Source organism: Eumetopias jubatus, unplaced genomic scaffold, assembly GCF_037043125.1.
Source record: "Eumetopias jubatus isolate StellerSeaLion01/CBP00866 unplaced genomic scaffold, mEumJub1_p1.0 scaffold_17, whole genome shotgun sequence".
Lineage (NCBI taxonomy): Eukaryota > Metazoa > Chordata > Mammalia > Carnivora > Otariidae > Eumetopias > Eumetopias jubatus.
This window is the reverse complement of record NW_028274823.1, coordinates 14,180,406-14,200,196: the sequence shown is the minus strand read 5'-3', so window position 1 is coordinate 14,200,196 and position 19,791 is coordinate 14,180,406. Positions and strand designations below refer to the sequence as shown.

Sequence of the window (19,791 nt, the reverse complement as noted above, 5' to 3'; positions counted from 1 at the left end):
TTCTAGCATTTAGAATATTTTAAAAGCCTTTACAATTTTTTCAGTCTTGTAATAGTCCTTTAAAGAAAGAAAAGAAACCAGAACTCTAAGTCCTTCATACACCAAAAGTATAGCCCAAATCCATTCTCTTTTTTCTATTTTCTCAGCTACCACCTAGTTTTAGTAACCAACACTTCCCCTGAATGCCTCCTAACTGACCTCTCTCTAGGTTTACTCTTGTGCTCCTACAATCCTTTGTCTACACAAGCAGAACATTTTGTGCAAAATGTACACAAGATCATATCACTTGTCATCTTAAAAGTCTCCCACCACAAATGATGAAATTCAAACCCCTTATAAGATGTAACGTGACTCTCTGGCTCTCATACCGTGCTCTAGCTGTGTACTAGCCTTCTTTTTGTCCTCAAAACTCACGTGCCCTCACACACCTGCTGCTCCCTTTGCTAGAAATGCCTTCTACTCCCTCATTTCCCGACTCTCCATGTGGCTTGCTCCTCTTCAGGATTCAGGCCTCATCTCTAGTGTAAAGTCATCAGACTTAGCATATAAAATGTGGGTAAATACTTTTAAATAAATTATTCACTGTTTATCTGAAATTCTAACTGGGGCATCCTGCTTCAGTGTCATCTCTTTAGAGGTTTTCCCTATTATCATCAAATCTGAAGAATCTGCTCTATCATAATCCTATTTTCTTCATAGTATCTGTCAATCTCTGGAAATTACCTTATTCATTTCTTTGGTTTACCCATTTATTGTCATTTTCTACCTCTATCCTATAACATGTAGTTCACCTCTCTCTTCTAACCCTCATGCCAAACCTCTGTCCCATGCTAGCACCACAAAAACAGGGTCTTTTCTTGTTTTGAACTGTTTCCCAAATCTAACACAACACCTAGTACAAAGTAAGCACTCATAAAACATCTACTGAATGAAAGAATGCTCTAAATTTACTTGCTTTCTAAGGTGTTTAGAATTATTTCCTCCTAACTCCATCCCTGTAAAATAATTTTAAAGTTCCAGAAGGAAAATTAGACAAGGTTTCTAATGCAAGTGATCTGAATACCACAGTTTTATGTGATTCATTTTATTACTATTGTACTGCAACAAGACAAATAAGAGCTGTCCAAAATTATTTGTACATGACCAGAAATAACTCTATAAATATAGATACATTATTAAAGGTATGCTTATAGAAAACAAACTTTATACGGATGTAAAACTATGCAAATCCACTGTACCGTCTTAATAGAACTCCTTTGTTTTTCTTCCCAAACACCACTGCTCAACTCGAGTGTACAATGAATATTTGCCTCTCTGTCATAGGATCCAAAAATGAGTAACCTGCAGTATAAGAATAAAACAAGGAGACTATTATACCAGTTATATGCAATAAAATTTTTCTCTGATTATACCAAGAAATAATAAATTACTCCATTACTATTTATAACTTTGGTAACAGAAAAAAAAAATTAAGTCAAACACTTAGTACACCCTCTAGTGGAAAAGTGAAGTAAAGCTAAAATTAGGTGAAATTCTGGGATAAGCTGTTCCTTAGCAGCTAAGTCAAACAGAAAGTAGTATGTATTCATGAGGCAAACAAACTGACCAGAAAGCAAAAGCTTCAGGTCTTCAAATCAGACTGTTGAATTTAAAAAATAAGTTGCAGAGTGATATACATAGTATCATACCACCTCTGTAAAAATTAACACATTCATAAAATAGTACAACATAGTTGCTTATGAACACACCCACACACTTATCCATCTAACAGTGTGACTTCAGGCAAATTATTTAACTTCTCAAAAGCCATCTTTTTCTCTGAAAAATTCAGGGCAAAAATAATACCACTTAGAGCTGTTGTGAGAACAGAAGATGACAATGCATACAAGGCATTTAGTATAGCACCTAGCAAACACTAAGTGTTCCATAAGTGTTTGCTATTTCTATTATCTTGAAAACAATTGTGAAGGAATAACAGCATCACCTAATTTTACTGTTTAATATTCAGATCTAAAAAGGAGATCTCAGGCCCAATCTTGAGATGATATAAAGCAGTTTTATTATTGAAGGAAAAAAATATTACCCACATGTCTAGCTTCCATATTACCTGTCTTCTAAATGAGAACATAAGTCTACCAAAGTATTTCAAGAGTAAGCTTGAGAATAGCTTTAGTGTTAATCAACATTTTGACTGCTACTCTATTACTTTATGTCTACACAAAGATCATGGGGGTAGAAGTGAGATGAAAAAAAAAAAAGGTAGATAAAACTTATTAGAGTAATATGAGAAAACTGTGTCCTAAGGTTGGAGACCACTAGCAAATCATGTCCATACTTCACAAACTGGCTTCATAAACTAAAAACCTGAATAAACTCATGGCAAAACAAAAACAAAACCAACCCTAAATTTAAATAGTTTTTAATCTTAAAAGTAAATTTAAACTTAGTGCTTAACGGCCTACTGCCAAAAAATTAAGAAGATTCATAATTATAAAATACTAAGTTTAGAAAAATGAGAATTTTCATTCATCAAAGCTCTGCCGCCACCATCTGGTCAAAAGAGTAAACTACCTACAGGCCTTTACTACCATACACAGAAGGCTATGCACCAAATTCCCAGAAAGATATTAAAATTCCCAAAAGATATTAATCTTCAGGATTCAGAAATGAGAAAGCACATTTATCAGAATCCTTCCCTGAAACTACAACACTTTCATATTTTTATAACACCTTTTTAACGTTTTTTAAAAAGAATAACACAAAACAATGATTAACTCAAAATGAGTCACAGAACTAAATATAAGAGAAGAAAACATAAATTCAAATCTTTGTGACCGTGACTTAGGTGATGGTTTCTTAAGATAGGACAGCAAAAGTACAAGTACCAAAGGGAAAAAAAAATAAATGGGACTTCAACAAAATTAAAATTTTTGTGCCTCAAAGGACATCACCAAGTAAGTGAAAAGACAATTCACAGAATGGGAGAAAATATTTGCAATTTAGGTATCTCCTAAGGGTCTAGTATAACTCAACTTAAAATCGGACATTTCTCCATAGAGGATATGCAAATAGCCAATAAGGACATGTAAATAGGCTCAACATCATTAGCCATCAGGGAAATGAAAATCAAAACCACAATGAAATGCTGCTTCACACTCACTAGATGGCTAATCAAAAAAGGAGACAAGTACTGGTGAGGATGTAGAGAAATGAATACCTGTACTTTGCTGGAGGGAAGTAAAATGGTACAGCCACTTTGAAAAATAGTTTGGCAGTTCCTTCAAAAGTTAACATATGATGCAGCACATCCATTCCTGGTATATAACCAAGAGAAATGAAAGCATACGTTCATGCAAAAACTTAATATGTATGTTCATAGCAGCATTATTAATAGCCAAAATGTGAAAACAACCCATAGGCCCATCATCTGACGAAGAGGTAAATAAAATGTGGCATATACACACAATGGAATATTATTTGGCAATAAGAGAAAATGAATTAATGATAAATGATATATGCTACAATATGAATGAACTTCAAAAACATACTAACTGAAAGAAGCCAGTCACAAAAGACCACATACTGTATGAATCCACATTTATATGAAAGGTTTGCAGTAAGCAAATTTATAGAGACAGAAAGTAGATTAGTGGTTACTTAGGGCTGGGGAGGACTAGGGGGATTAGGGATTGACTGCTAATGGGTATGGGGTTTCTTTAGGAGGAACAAAAATGTTCTAAAATTAGATTGTGATGATGGTTGCACAACCCTGTAAATGTACTAAAACACACTGAACTGTACACTTTACATGGCTGAATTGTACGGTATGTGAATTATACCTCAATAAAGCTGATTGAAGAAAAAAGAATAATGTATGATCATGACAATGAACAGTAATGATTAGGGTTACATTAAAACTTTTAAACATTTTAATATTCGTTACAAAAAGATATAATAAATACTTGGCTTATCATTACTATGAATCAATATATTGTGACAAGATTCATATTTCAATAAAGCGTAAGCATGATTTTTATCTGGTACTTGATAACAGAAAACATTAAAAGGGTACCTTGAAACCAAATAAATTCCAAATGAAAATCATTTAAAATACTGAAATACCACAAATATTTAACATTTAATAGTTATTCTTAACAATGAAATTTTAAAGTACACAAAGCATTAGTTGCCCTGATAAACCTGATCCGAGACACAGAAAACTTTCATTTTGCATTGCTAACAACTGGTCCAACTGTTAAAAGTATTTCTAAAAACACCTCCAGATTGGCTGTTAGGGTTCATTTTGCTTCACATAACTTTATTTCTTTTTTTAATAATGAAGATATTTTGCCTGACTGTCCAGAATTTGGTTTTACCACTGAAATAGATACTGCTTTTATTAATTCTGATTTTAGATCAATTTCTGATTCTATGTCAGAGTATCCCACAACATTCACATCTCCTCTTTATGTTTCGTCCATTAAAGCACTTACAAAGAACTGTAGCCTATAGTGAATATTCAAATACTAGAAAAAGCTGGGAAACATTATTAGTACTCTAACAAAGTAACTTTAGTTTCTCTCAGAAAAGTTAACAACATAACACAGAAGCTTGTGTCATACTGCCAATTTAAGGATTTATTTTGCTTAGAAAACTTATTTCTTGAAAAAAAAAAAGCATCATTTCCTAGGGTTTATATAAGGTATACTATGTATGTAAATTTATTAATATTTATTTTGTTTGCAAGAATGACTCCCAATTAGCAGACAGGGCAAAAGCTCCACCCAAGACTGACTGCTCAGACCATGACTGTTCCCCTCTATAAACTCCGTATCTGGTCCTCAGGACATACTTCCTATCAGTGTTTCCTGTGCCTGCTTTTGATGTGTAATCAGTGGATTCCTTCACCCAGTAATGACTATGTTGAATGCTAAGCTTTAATTCTCACAATAGAATTATAACATTTTCCTCCATTTTCTTGATCTCTTGACTGTTATCTCTTGAGATTTGGAAAAACATGTAAATTTCTGGAGAAATGCCAGGAAGAATTTCCTACCAGAAACACAAATACCAGCTAGTTAGGTGAATTTAGAAAGCATTTGCTTTAGTTTAGGCAGAATATTTAAAACAAGAATCAATTTTCATCCTACATCCCTATGCACTTACAATTCAGTCTTGAGTTAAACAAAGGCTTTCCATTCAGATTATATAAGCACCAGAAATACACAGTTACAATCACTGGCTAATACATATTTTGAGTTAAATGAACACTCAATATATGCTGAATAAGCAAGAAATGGTACAAAAATTTTTTACTAAACTACTTTGAAAAGGGGAAGAGTCCATACTGCTGAACAAAATGACAAAGGAAATTGCCTTTAGACCCCTATCTCCTGAAAGAGATATTATTTCCAAGTTCAAAAGGTTAATTTTTTTAAAGACAGAGGTATACTGAAATCTCATGTTAAACATAAACACAAACACCACCTATCAAGAAACAGAATTTATATGACTCAAGATCAAACCACTGAGAAAAGGAAAGTAATTTCCAATGTGCCCTTATAAGAATCTCATTTTACACCAAAAAGGAAAAAAAGTAAAAAAAATTTTTTTTTTTTTAATGATTAATTTGAAAGGAGTCTTGCACCTGTAGGGAGTCAAATAACAACTCACTGGTTGTGAAAAGAATCAAATGTAGCTGACCTCCTCCTCCTGTAGTATAGGCTTAGGGCCTATACTACCCCTCCCTTCCCCCTGAAACCATCCTACTCAGAACTCAACTCTCTTGTCTTTGACAAAGACTTCCAAATCTAATGTCCAGTCCTTGTCTTTTCCCTGCTTTGCTTCTTTTTCTTTTTTAAAAAGATTTATTTTGTGAGAGAGAGAGAGCGCGTGCGAGTGGGAGGAGGGGCAGAGGGGGAGAGAGAGAATCCCAAGCAGACTCCACGCTGAGCACAGAGCCCAACCCGGGGCTCGATCTCATGACCCCGAGGACCATGACCTGAGCTGAAATCAAGAGCTGGAAGCTCAACTGACTGAGCCACCCAGGCACCCCTCTCCTGCGTTGCTTCTAAAACCCCAAGTTTACAGAACACTTGTACAGGGAAATCTAACCATACCCTACCACTAAAGATATATGAAATCACATTCATCTCCCTCTGAAAAAAGCACCTGTATTTCTCCCACTAGTCCTAAGAGGCAGGAGCTGTGTCTGGCTCTTTATAACCTCCAATATCTAGAAAAATAATCAACACTTGATGACCAAATGGAAGTCAATTTTACCATAATTTTACTCAACTCAAATCTTTAACAGTCATGTGCCTCCCCCACCTATACCCATCCACACATTCAGCCACTCAGGAAACCCTGTCCTTGTTAGCTTGTTTGTCCCTTTCTTTCTGTCCCTACTGATCCTATCTTTCAAGTGCTTACCTCTTCACCTTTACCCTGTCACACCTCTTAGTTAGGCGCTAGGGCTTTAACCTTTCTCTCTATGCAATCTACTTTATAAATAGCAATCTTCTTAAAACAAGTGTTTCTTAATATAACCTTGAGACACCTTCAGTAACTTCCCTCTGATTAAAGATTAACTATCTTGGACTTCTGCTAGCAAATTTGGCCCTGATTTTTCACATAAGTATCTATATTTCACTCAGGTCCCTGAAAATACAAATTTTCACTTTTGTCTTATTGGCTCTTTTCCCAATCACCTACATGATTTTTTTGTTTGTTTGTTTTAAACTTTAAATTCTAGTTATTTAACATATAGTGTAATATTGGTTTCAGGAGAATTTAGTGATTCATCACTTACATATAACACCCAGTGCTCATCGTAACAAGTGCCCTCCTTACCCATCACCCATTTAACCCATCCCCCACCTCCCTCCCTCCATCAACCCTCAGTTGTTCTCTCCAGTAAGGAGTCTCTTACGGTCTGCTTCCCTTTTTCCCCTCTTCCATACGTTCATCTGTTTTTTTCTTAAATTTCGTATGAGTGAAATCATATAGTATTTGTCTTTCTCTGACTTATTTTGCTTAGCATAATATACTCTAGCTCCATCCATGTTGTTACAAATGGCAAGATTTCAATTCTTTTTGATGGTAAATTGCAGTATATATATATATATATATATATATATATACACACACACACACACACACATATATACATATATATATATATATACACACACCCCATCTTCTTTATCCATTCATCAGGTGATGGATATTTGGCCTCTCTCCATAGTTTGGCTATGGTTAATAACATTGCTACAAACATCGGGGTGCAGGTACCCCTTAAAATCTGCATTTTTGTATCCTCTGGGTAAATACCTAGTAGTACAATTGCTGGGTCACAGGGGAGTTCTATTTTTAACTTTTTGAGGAACCTCCATACTGTTTTCCAGACTGGCTGCACTAGTTAGCATTCCCACCAACAGTGTAAGAGGGTTCCCATTTCTCCACATCCTCACCAACATCTGGTGTTTCCTGTGTTGTTTATTTTAGCCATTCTGACAGGTGTGAGGTGGTAGCTCATTGTGGCTTTCATTTGTATTTCCCTGATGATGAGTGATGTTGAGCATCTTTTCATGTGTCTGTTAGCCATCTGGATGTTTTCTTTTGAAAAATGTCTATTCATGTCTTCTGCCCATTTCTTAATTGGATTATTTTTGTTTCTTGGGTGTTAGGTTTGGTATGTTCTTTACAGATTTTGGGTACTAACCCTTATCAGATAGGTCATTTGCAAATATCTTCTCCCATTCCACAGGCCACCTTTTAGTTTTGTTGATTGTTTCCTCTGATATGCAGAAACTTTTTATCTTGATGAAGTCCCAAGAGTTCATTTTTGCTTGTTTCCCTTGCCTCCAGAGATGTGTCTAGTTAAGAAGTTGCTATGGCCGAGGTCAAAAAGGTTGTTGCCTATGTTCTCCCATAGGATTTTGATGGTTTCCTGTCTCACATTTAGGTCTTACATCCATTTTGAATTTCTTTTTGCGTATGGTGTAAGAAAGCGGTCCAGTTTCATTCTTCTGCATATTGCTGTCTGCCCAGTTTTCCCAACACCATTTGTTGAAGAGACTGTCTTTTCTCCACTGGATATTCTTTCCTGCTTTGTTGAAGTTTAGTTGACCATATAGTTGTGGGTTCATTTCTGGGTTTTCTATTCTGTTCCACTGATCTGCGCATCTGTTTTTTGCTAGTACCATACTGCTTGATGACTACAGCTTTGTAATATAGCTAGCCTGAAGTTCAGAATTGTGATGCCTCCATCTTTGCTTTTCTTTTTCAGGACTGCTTTGGCTATTCAGGGTCTTTTGTGTTTCCAAACAAATTTTAGGATTGTTTGTTCTAGATCTGTGAAAAATGCTGGTGGTATTTTGATAGGGATTGCATTAAATGCATAGATTGCTTTGGGTAGTGCAGATATTTTAACCATGTTTGGTTAAATCCATCCAATCCATCAGCATGGAATGTTTTCCCATTTCTTTGTGTCTTCTTCAATTTCTTTCATAAGTGTTTTATAGTTTTCAGAGTACAGATCTTTTACCTCTTTGGTTAGGTTTATTCCTAGGTATCTCATTATTTTTGGTTGCAACTGTAACTGGGATCGGTTCCTTGAGTTCTTTTTCTGCTGCTTCATTATGGTGGGGTTATATCAAATTCAGAGTTATAGACCTTTATAGTTATAGATGTACATAGCTTTAAAGACCTGAAGGAATAATATTCAGCAACAATTCCAAGTAATTCCTCCCATTTTTCAACATCATTCACACAAATTTAAATGTCTCATATTTGAGCTAATTTCCTCTGAGCTCTCCTTTCATGAAGGAAAGACTTCAGCCTTCATCTAAATGATACTTCATTATTAGTACACAAGATCTGTCCCAAGATTTTCCTGAAAAGGTAACATTTTAAAAATAATGACTTGCCCTCAAACAGGTAAAAAATTTCCAAAATTTGTATATTTCTAACATAAAATGAAAAATTTTTGGACCAGATTTTTCCTTGATAAGATTTTTTTTTAAAGGATATAAAGATAAGAGAATGAGGGATTTTGGAGTCAGACAAACCGAGATTCAAATTCTAGATAGGACGTGTTGGGCAAGTAACCTATAGATCTCAATTCATCATCTATAAAATAGATGTAATAATGCTAACTTTGTAAAGAGATTCTGAGAGCTAGAAATAATGAATGCAAAGTGCCTATTATATGTTATATACTGCAGGTAATAAATGCTATTAATAACAATGTAAGTATTTGCAGGGTCATGCTCCCAAATATCTTCAAATTTAGCTAGGTTTTTTTCCCTTTTTAAAAAAGATAAAATATCAAACATTAAAGTAAATACAGATAATATAACAACACCCATTTATCAACTACTCAGAGAAAAAAAAGTTACCACTAGAATAAAAAATAACCAAGTGAATAGAATCAAACAATAGTATAACCTAAATGAAGGATTCACAAACCAATGCAAGGTAGAAATTATTTTCTGGTTTTAACTTCTAAAACAGCTTGTCTTGTAAATGAATTTCAAAATCCATCCTGTTAGCAGGCTTCTCTACAGAAGAACTAAACATTTTGCTATATAACATGGACATAGTGCCATTAAAGGATTAATTCCTTCTATCAAAATGTCATCTTGAAGCCACCTTCAATATTTCAAAGGAAATATAGGCATATTTCCTTTTATTGTGCTTCACTTTATTGTGCTTCAGAGATACTGTGCTTTTTACAAATTGAAGGTCTGCGTCAAGTCTAAATTGTAAAAATATTTGATTGACAAAACAGGAAGAACAGAAAGAAGGGACAGAGGAGCAAAAACCAAACCGAGCCAAACAGATGAGACAAAAAATAAATGGCAAAATGACAGACCTAAATATAACTTAACCATTACATTAAATGTGAATGAACTAAAGAGTCTAATGAAAAGGCAGAGACTGTTAGACTACACATAAAAGAACCGTTTATATTTAAATATAAAAACACAGAAAGACTGAAAGTAAAAAACTGTAAAAAAACAACAACACAGAAACAGTACAATCAACGTAAGAAAACTGTAGCATCTTTATCAATTTAGACAAAATAAATACTAAGACGAGAAACATTATGAGACAAAAAAGGACCCTTCATAATGGTAAAAGGGTCAATATGTCAAGAAGAAATATGCACCTAATAACAAAACTACAAAAAAGAGATAAACTCATAGTCATGCCTTGAAGATTTATACACACTTTTATTCAGTAATTGACAGAACTAGACTAAAAAAATCAGTAAAGATACAGAAGATCTGAATGACCGTACAGGCAGTCCTTACTTTGAGTTACTACATAGAACTCTGTCCCTGCTTTGCACTGTTCTGATATGCAGGGTTTTGGTTAACATAGTTCCATGTGGAGTAAGGACTGTCTGTATATGTTTTTGTATAGTTCTGGGTTTTGGAAGTATGTTAATGCCCCACATATTAAAATATGAATCAATAAGGATGGAAAGGCAGGGATGGGAGGGAGGGAAACTGAAACTGAAAGCAAACAGAAAAGAATAAAGCCAGCTATATTTCAAATGCATATCATAACACACTGAAGGGGGAAAATTAATCTAATTCATGAATATAGTACTTGACCATATGCCCTTAATCTTGGGTAGAGTGGGGGAGAAATGCAAATAAATCCTGAATTTTTTTTTAATTTTTCATTATGTTAATCACCATACATTACATCATTAGTTTTTGATATAGTGTTCCATGATTCATTGTCTGTGCATAACACCCAGTGCTCCATGCAGAACGTGCCCTCTTTAATACCCATCACCAGGCTAACCCATCCCCCCACCCCCTTCCCCTCTAGAACCCTCAGTTTGTTTTTCAGAGTTCATCATCTCTCATGGTTCGTCTCCCCCTCCGATTTACTCCCCTTCATTCTTCCCCTCCTATCTTTTTTTTTTCTTAACACATATTGCATTATTTGTTTCAGAGGTACAGATCTGTGATTCAACAGTCTTGTACAATTCACAGCGCTCACCATAGCACATACCCTCCCCAATGTCTATCACCCAGCGACCCCATCCCTCCCACCCCTCCCCACTCCAGCAACCCTCCGTTTCCTGAGATTAAGAATTCCTCATATCAGTGAGGTCATATGATACATGTCTTTCTCTGATTGACTTATAAATCCTGAATTTCTTTTCGTAAGTATGTTTTCTCTACTTATACAGACAAAGCAATTCTGAAACTATCTGAGATGTATTACGGGATAAAGCAAATGAGTAAATTGCTGATGTTACTGGGAGCCAGGGTTCAAGGGACAAAAATATGAAAGGAGCAAAAACCAAGGCACAGAACAACCCTATGAGAATGAACTGGAATTGGATATATTGGGTCAATTCACGATTTCTAAATTATGTATGTGTTGTATATATTATATACCTATAAGTGTCTATACATGTATGTATTTGTTAACTGTCCACTAATGGGGCCTCTGATTATATACGAGTAGCAATGACTATATCCAACACCCAGATCTTGATTTGTAGTATTATTTTCTACTAAAAGGAACCAAGGTTCTTTGGAAAAATAGCGGATTCTAGGACTGTGACAGAGAAGATACAAAATGAACCTAGAACAGCTGTTATATCACAAAGTGATAAAGACCTTTAAAAAAAAAATCAAAAAAAACAAGTTTATGTCAGATGCAGCATACAGGAGCCAGTTTGAACAGGCTCCTAGAGGCCGAATATGGGACAACTTAGGCACCAAAATAATTAAGGATAGTAAAAGGAAAAAATAGGAATCCATGCATCCATGCTGATAATAGATAACTGGAGAATAAGGGAAGACTCCTGATAATAAAGTAGAATGTCAACTGCTGTGGTTTTCTGTCTTCGTGTTAACATTTGAAAAAATTTTTAAATGATGTATTTTTGGGACCCAGTAAAACAAAACACTTTAGAAGCTACTGACAAAATACAGACTTTAGAACAGTATGACTCAGTGAAGAACTGACCTTAATTAGAATTTCCTATCTATAATTAGGACAGGCTATCCTAAATATACTGCTTTAGAGTACAGAATTCTCACACAACAAAATTTCATAGGCTTTGCATTCACCAACTACAATCTTAGTTTGTTTAAAATGTAACTGGCTGATAAAATAAGCCAAAGAAAAGAAAATATATCTATTATATCAATGTCTTTTAACATAAAGATGTATACGACAAATCCCATCTAGAATTTGGTGCCAGAATTTCTTTTCCCCTGAAGAACATGTACAGTATACCAGAAAATAAGAGCTAAGTAATTCATCAAGTTTCCTTTGCTGCAGAAAATTGATCTTTTCTTCTCTATATGGTTATTTTTTATATAACTTATCTTCTATTTAACTGCACATGGGCATATAGTTTCTCTGCAAAATACCTCAAATCCTTTAAGATGGAATGAAATTTATGAGATAAATTGTAAATCTAAAAATAATCTTAATATGATTGCAACACGAATGTTTAATTTAGTCTAATAGCAGTGCTATGAATACAGCAATTGAGCTCATCTAAGGTTAAAAAAAAACAGCTATAGTCAATGCAAAAAAAATTCAGAATATCTATTTTTAAAAAAATTTGACAAATACAAAGTGTTAGAACCAATTTTTACAAGTGAGGTTGTTTCTGCCCCCAAGATTTTAATCGGGAAATTCAAAACTATATTTCAGATAATTAGAAAATAACTTCCCTTTACACCATGAGACCCTTTTAAGTAATAAAATTCGAATTCCAGGGGGCACCTGGGTGGCTCAGTCAGTTAAGTGTCTGCCTTCAGCTCGGGTCTTGATCTCAGGGTCCTGGGATAGAGCCCTGCATGGGGCTCCCTGCTCAGCGGGGAGTCTGCTTCTCCCTCTCCCTCTGCCAACTCATGCTCTCTCTCTCAAATAAATAAAATCTTAAAAAAATTCCAGCTTTCACAACCAAATACACAAAGAAAAATATACTTTTGTTTAAAGATTTGTTTTCTTCTTGATAAATACTATGATTATATTAAGGCATAATAATAGAGACTACTAGGGTGCCTGGGTGGCTCAGTCTGTTGAGCATCTGACTCTTGATTTCAGCTCAGGTCATGACCTCAGGGTTGTGGGACAGAGCCCCACACTGGGCTCCTCGCTCAGCATGGAGTCTGCCTGTCCCTCTCCCTCTGTTCCTAACCCTGTTCCCCCCGTCACTTGCACAATCTTTCTCAAATTAGTAAATAAAAATCTTAAAAATAAATTAAAGGCTACATCTATCGAAGGCTTGCTATGCAGTAGGCACTGCGGGTTATGTACCTATCTCTAAATAGGTACAGCAAGGCAGCAAGCATCCTTGCCCATTCTAGAGATGTGCAACTTGTCTAAGGACATACAGCAATAAGAGCACATGGCTAAGATATGAACACAGCACTTTCTACCTCAAATGCCAGTATTATTTCCACAACTCCAACATTTTCAGTAAAGTTTGTTTTCTATGGATACTTCTGATTTGTTTCCTCATTGGCAAAATGCATTTAAAAATGCATTTCCCTCTGTAAGTGTGAAACTACATCAAAATAAAGTTTAAAAAACGTCCTCACAACACAGCCATTACTTCAAATTAAAAAGTTTAAGAAAGAAAAAGAGATCCTCATAGAGAACTATGGTTGTCTGGGAATGAGTTTGATGTTCTAGGTTACGGACTCGGGAAAAAATTACTGAAGTTCTATTATTTTTACCAGATTCAAGGTCAAGTTCTAAAAGCCTACGAAATAAGCATCATAAGAATGTTAACCTAAAACTATTAACAATAGTAAATGATACATATGACATTATAACAACTTGAACATGTAAGTCTCCTTCAAGCAAGAGAAATGTGAATATGCATGTCTAAAAGCTAAAAACTCAGGAAACTTTAACTCATGACAGCATGCTAATTCAAAACAACTTTATCCTCATACAAATGGTCCACAGACATGTTTTAATTTTAAATGTTTATGTTCTTGAGGCACCTAGGTGGCTCAGTGGGTTGAGTGTCAGGTCATGATCTCATGGGTCATGGGATCAAGCTCTGTGCTCGCTGGGAGTCCACTTGAAGATTCTCTCCCTCTGTCCCTCCCCCAAGCATGTGCTCTCCCTCTCTCTAAAATAAATAAATCTTTAAAAAAATGTTTATGTTCTCTTAAAAATTTGATCATTCAATAATTTTATTCTATTTGCCTCAAACCTTTTCGTATCATTAAATGAAGTAGTCATGGTAAAAAATATCTCAAGGGTCTTAAACCATTAAGTTTCAAAAATTGAAATAAGCATTTTTTTTTGGTCCTCCCTCCAAAAAAAGGGCACTTATTTTTTCTTCCACTTTCTTTACAGTGTCACTTTCTTTCTGCTTTAGAGTTTATAATATATCACACAAAATGAGTTTACATTCAGGAGCAGGAAAAATTACTAAAATATAAATGCTTAGATTACAATAATATGTCCTCTTTAGTTTATATCCTACAAAGTTGGAATCTATCTGACCTGAAAATTCTACTTTTTATACTAAGAAAAAAGTTTAGAAGAAAAACAATGTAAGATTTTAATGAGAATGAATGTTAGAATTCAATTTGAAGACAAAAAGGCAGGGATGAGTAGAAAACAGTAATTTATTCTTTCCTTCATAAAAAATTTTAAGTAATCCTTAAGCTGTGTGAAAATAACGCAGGACCACAATACTAGCTAACTTTACATGGTGGGGTTTATAAAGATAGTGACTGGAAAACGCTTTAAATAATGCGCTTCCTCCCAAGATATAATCAATCTATAACCCCACCAGCAACATTAAGGCAAAAGAACTAGTTTTTTAAAAATTCCTGGCACACTCTTAAAAGAATAAATAAAATCTAAAAAAAAGGGGGGGGCACCTGGGTGGCTCAGATGGTTAAGCGCCTGCCTTCAGCTCAGGTCATGATCTCCAGGTCCTGGGATAGAGGCCCATGTCGGGCTCCCAGCTCAGCGAGGAGTGTGCTTCTCCCTCTCCCTCTGCCTCTACCTCTCCCCCTGCTTGTGCTCTGTCTATCTCAAATGAATAAATAAAATCTTAAAAAAAAAATAAAAATTCCTAGCACATTATCTCTTTATTACACATCATCTACATCACAGTAAATAAATGTATGTTGAATAAGTGAATAATAAATCTTCAAGGCTATCTTTGCAGGTTTGGGGAAGGGTAGATGAGTAGGTAAATACAGGAGAGTTAAGAAATTCTGTCCAAAATTGCCCTTCTAATGTTTAAAAGTTGCTATGACTATTCTGGAAAAGATAATCCAATGGTATGATTGTGAATCTACAAGAAAATTCACTGAAAGAAAAAAAAAATCTGGTCAAAATTTCCTTAGACACAAATCACTTGAAAAATGTCCTTCCTAATGTTAATGTGACAAACCCAAATTATAATTAGATATTTAATACTCATGCTTACATACCATATTAGCTTAGCCAATTCAAATTCAGACTTGTGTAGAGCTGTGTTTTTACTGTGTCATTTAACTGTACACTACAGTCCCTTTTACAAAATCTACAGCATATTTAGTCTTTGATAAGAGAATTCCTTTTCAAACAGTCTTTCTGACATAATGATGTACAATACTGAATTATTCCAACACAAAACAAAAAAAATGTTTAGCACATTCTTAGTATACTTAAAATTAACCTATTAGCAAGGACACAAATATATTAGGTACAAAATATAACTGTGTACTCAGGCACTTGTTTTTATTATGGGCTGGAAATAAAAATAAAAGTGATAAGTACCAAATAAGTGGTACAAACAAGTGTCATAGAAATGTAGCATAAGGGCAGTATACTTGTACTTGAAATGATCAGGAGACACATTAAAGAGGCAGGTGTTGAAGTCGATCTAGGAAGTTTGGTTTCAAGAAGAAGAAAATGGGGTAGGACCTTCAGCCTGGAAAACGGTGGGGAATCAACATAAGAAGCTTAGTATGGTAAAATATCTAAGGCAGGGAATAGTGAACTACGGTCCATGGGCCAAATCCAGCCCCCTGCTTGTTTTTGTGTAGCCTATAAACTACCATAGGTTTTCACATTTTTAAATGATTGAAAAAAATTAAAAGAATATTTCACGACACACGAAAATTATGAAATTCATATGTAGAGTTTTATGGGTACACAGCCATACCATGTACTGTCTATGACTGCTTTCATACTATAATGGCCGAGCAACAGAGACCATGAGAATCGTAAAGCCTAAAATATTTACTATCTAGCCCTTGAGAGAGAAAGTTTACCAACATCTTCCTTTAGGAAAGCCTATGTGGCTGAGGCACTCTGAGTGAGGGGCTGAGAGGAGAAAGAAGCCAGAGAGGCAAGAGGGGCATGTAGACCATAGCAAGGATTTGGGTCTATATTCTAGTAACGGGGAAGCCATTAAAGAATTTTAAGTAGGAAAGTGACAAGAAGATTTGCATTTTAAAAAGGCCATTCTGGTGGTTATATATCGGTAACCAGTATTAGGAGAAAAGTAAGGAGGTTAGTGTAGTAAGTAGTTTAAGCAAGATATGAACACAGTTTAGACTATAGGGCAGGCAAAGTAAAATAAGGAGGTTGGGCAAGATTATTTCTGAGATCCCTTTCAGCTCTAAAATTTTAAGAATCACAGGGTTTTCTAAGCATTTCTGATTGGTATTTTCAATTATCACATATAAGTCTCAAAAATGTTATACTATAAACAGCTCTCCAAGAGTTAGTAAATTAGAAATATGCCAACAGAGCATCAAACATCTAAAAAGTCCGGGAATTACTGAAGGACAAATGATCCTCTCCATTAGAATGCTTTCTTAAAATATGGTTTTATTTTTTGCAAGCTGGAAAGGACTAGTTTTATGAAATTTATGATTAAAGATTTACAGATCATACATAATAAATTAACACAAAGGGGGAACAAACACAAACATGCTTAAGTATATTTTCACTGCACTTTCTTTCCCATAATGTAGCAATGATGAAACAAAGAACATACCTGCTACATTCTAACAATGTAACTTTAAGGCGGCCTTCCGTAAGTGCCCATTGCTGTATATGGATATGCTCTTCTTCATCTTCTTCAAATCCTTGCGAAGTTTGGAATGGAAAAAACGGCTTAAACCTGAGAAAAGTAAAGATAAGTCTAAATTTTTGGACAATAAACACCACAGTTTAAAGAGTAATTAACAAAACCTACCTGTAGGAAAGCAATGTAAAACAAAAACCTAATACTGCATGAGCCCTAAAAATCCAAAGCTTATCATTCTCCCCTACAACTGGCAACAGATGGTGTCTTCTCTATGGCACTGAGACCTCCTTTTTTTTTTTTTTTTTTTTGGCATGCCCTCATTGACAAGGCAAGACACTTAGAAAAAAGAAAAAGAAAATCTAAAGACCACCATTAGGCCCTGAAACTTGGGTGGGTCAGGACAGTGATTCTTTCTGGACCAGATGGGAAGAGTGTTTCTACAGTACAAGATCAAAATTCAGAACGCACTCTTCTGGAAACAATATAATTCATAGTAATTAGTACATGAGTATGATTAATAACAACAATTAATGGTGGCAAAGGTATTCATCAGAATTGTCGACTATTTGCCAGGCAGTGTGTTAAGAGCTTTCCAAACTTTCTCTTATGTAATGCTCACAATCCTGAGAGGGTGATAGAACCAGCTTCCCTTTCCAGATGAGAATAGTGAGCCTTATAAGTTAAAGGATTTGTTCAGTGTTACACAGTGGGTGGCAAAACCAGAATTCAAGCTAGTCTGACTCTTATCAAAGCCCAAACACTTCACAGTTACCTATGAATAACTCAGGCCTATATGTGCGTATTCTTTAATACTCTGATTTTCATGAAGAAGCTTGTGCTGAGTTATGAACTGTAGGCTTTAAAAACTTTAATTTGAAACACAATCCATACTCCTTCATTAAAGCAAAGGACAAAGAAAATGAAGAGAAAATTGGGCTCGGGGGCCTACAGTTTTCAATTCACCTTACACACTGTCACCAGACATGATGGCTTCAAAGGCTTCTCATCAACCACACACAAAAAGAGACGGTCAAAAGTTCTTGGTTTCACATCCAAGGTCCACCACAATTAATCTTTCCACTGGCATTTTTCCCTGTTAGAAATCTTCCTATACCGGAAGTGTAGTCACCTCATGTGCTCTGAGGATACTATCTATGCACACTCCCGCCTTCAGGCCTTCTGAACTAACTGGATGTTCTCCCTACTTCTCAAAGCCTAGCCAAATCCTAAATGCTTTTCGTAATCGGCTTTAGGTCCTAGATCAGTCCTAGATCACAGCAGAGCACATGCACTGCTTTCACTCTTATTTTGCAGTCACTTAAACTGCTGTGCATTTATGCCTTGAAATCTCAAACGTGACCTGGTCTCACACTGTTTGTACCCTTCATGCAAACAATCAGGACTCAAGTATGTGTTGAGCTGATTTATAAAAATCCAACCCTAAAAATGAAATAAACATTTAGAATATATTAATAGCCCACTACAGTTTATACTGAAAGATACTGATAGAGGGGGAGAAATATTGTTTTACGGTTTCCCAATGAACAGGATCAAAGGAAAAACTTTTTAGAGAAAGATAAGTAGGTATACAAACCATGTTCAGTGCTTTTCTCCTGCTTCTGAATTAGGGGGAAGGCAGAGAGTCCTCCTCAATTCCTTAATTTGCATTTGAAGTCATGTGATTCAAACTGGCACCAAATTTTTAGAGGGAAAAAAAATTGGGACCTAAATCTGTTATGTTAATACATTATTGTAGTTGAGTCCTTTTAACACACAAGTCTTATGGCTCCTGTAGAACACTGTCACTCATAAAACATTACAAAGATCACTATACTATACACAACCAACTTTGAATGTTAACAATCCCGCTAAATCACAGCTGCTCTATGAATCAACTTTTCTTGTCATATATAAACTTAAAATTCAATAAAAACATTTCCCACAGGTATGTGACTTCAATGTTCTATGGAATAAAGTCTAACTTGGTTTATTAATGCTGCTAGCAGCGTTTCCTAAAAATGTTTATGCCACAAAAGTACACTAAAATCACAAAACTGAATTCCATTTAAAAATAACACACTAAACAGTGGGATAAAGCTATTAGTTCACCGAGCTAATAAACAGAATCCACACATTCACATTCCCTAAGGACACTTGGTTTTCAAAACGTTTAAGTCCAAGGCTTTAAAAGTATCCCAAAACCCATAAAGAAATCTAAACAATAAAGCAGGCTACCCCTTCCTTTTACCTTCCCATCCTACCACATTATCCTTCCTCAGAATTCATGAACCTATTCTTCTGTTAACCTATCAACTTAAAAATGTCACTGTCTTCTCATTCAAGTTCCCTGAATAAGCTACTTGTACGTCCTTCTGCAGAAGCCTTAAAACCAACCCAGAAAGATCAAGTTCTGAAATGACAGCATGAAGAGGTCCACTGACCCCCTCGGCAATAAAACTGGTGGAAATTATTAAAATAAAAACAAAAACACAAAGAAAACACGTAAAGCCTCTGAAATGTCCCTAAGGGTAAACAGCAAATGAAGGAACTTCTATTCAAGAAAATCTACAAAAATTTGGTAAGAAAGGTGTGAGTCTGTGGTGCCTAAACCAAGACTGCTCCCTCCAACAAGCTCAGCAAGGAAGAGATTCCACTCTAGACTGCTGCAACCAAGAACACAAGTGGTCTCACCTCCAGCTCGCAGTCAAAGGGAGACTTCCTGAGAAGAACAGGACAGCAGT

At 35.3% G+C, this 19,791-nt stretch overlaps 1 protein-coding gene across 1 annotated transcript in view; it reads right to left on the bottom strand.

Annotated features, from left to right (window-relative positions):
• Nucleotides 1-19,791, bottom strand: part of PDZD8 (PDZ domain containing 8) — an 81,191-nt gene that overhangs the window by 38,764 nt on the left and 22,636 nt on the right. Inside the window, exons 2-3 of the mRNA XM_028121843.2 lie at nt 17,018-17,143; nt 1,239-1,341 (exon numbers count right to left, since the gene is read on the bottom strand). Coding sequence (XP_027977644.1) covers nt 1,239-1,341; nt 17,018-17,143 — 229 coding nt within the window. The remainder of the gene's footprint in view (nt 1-1,238; nt 1,342-17,017; nt 17,144-19,791) is intronic.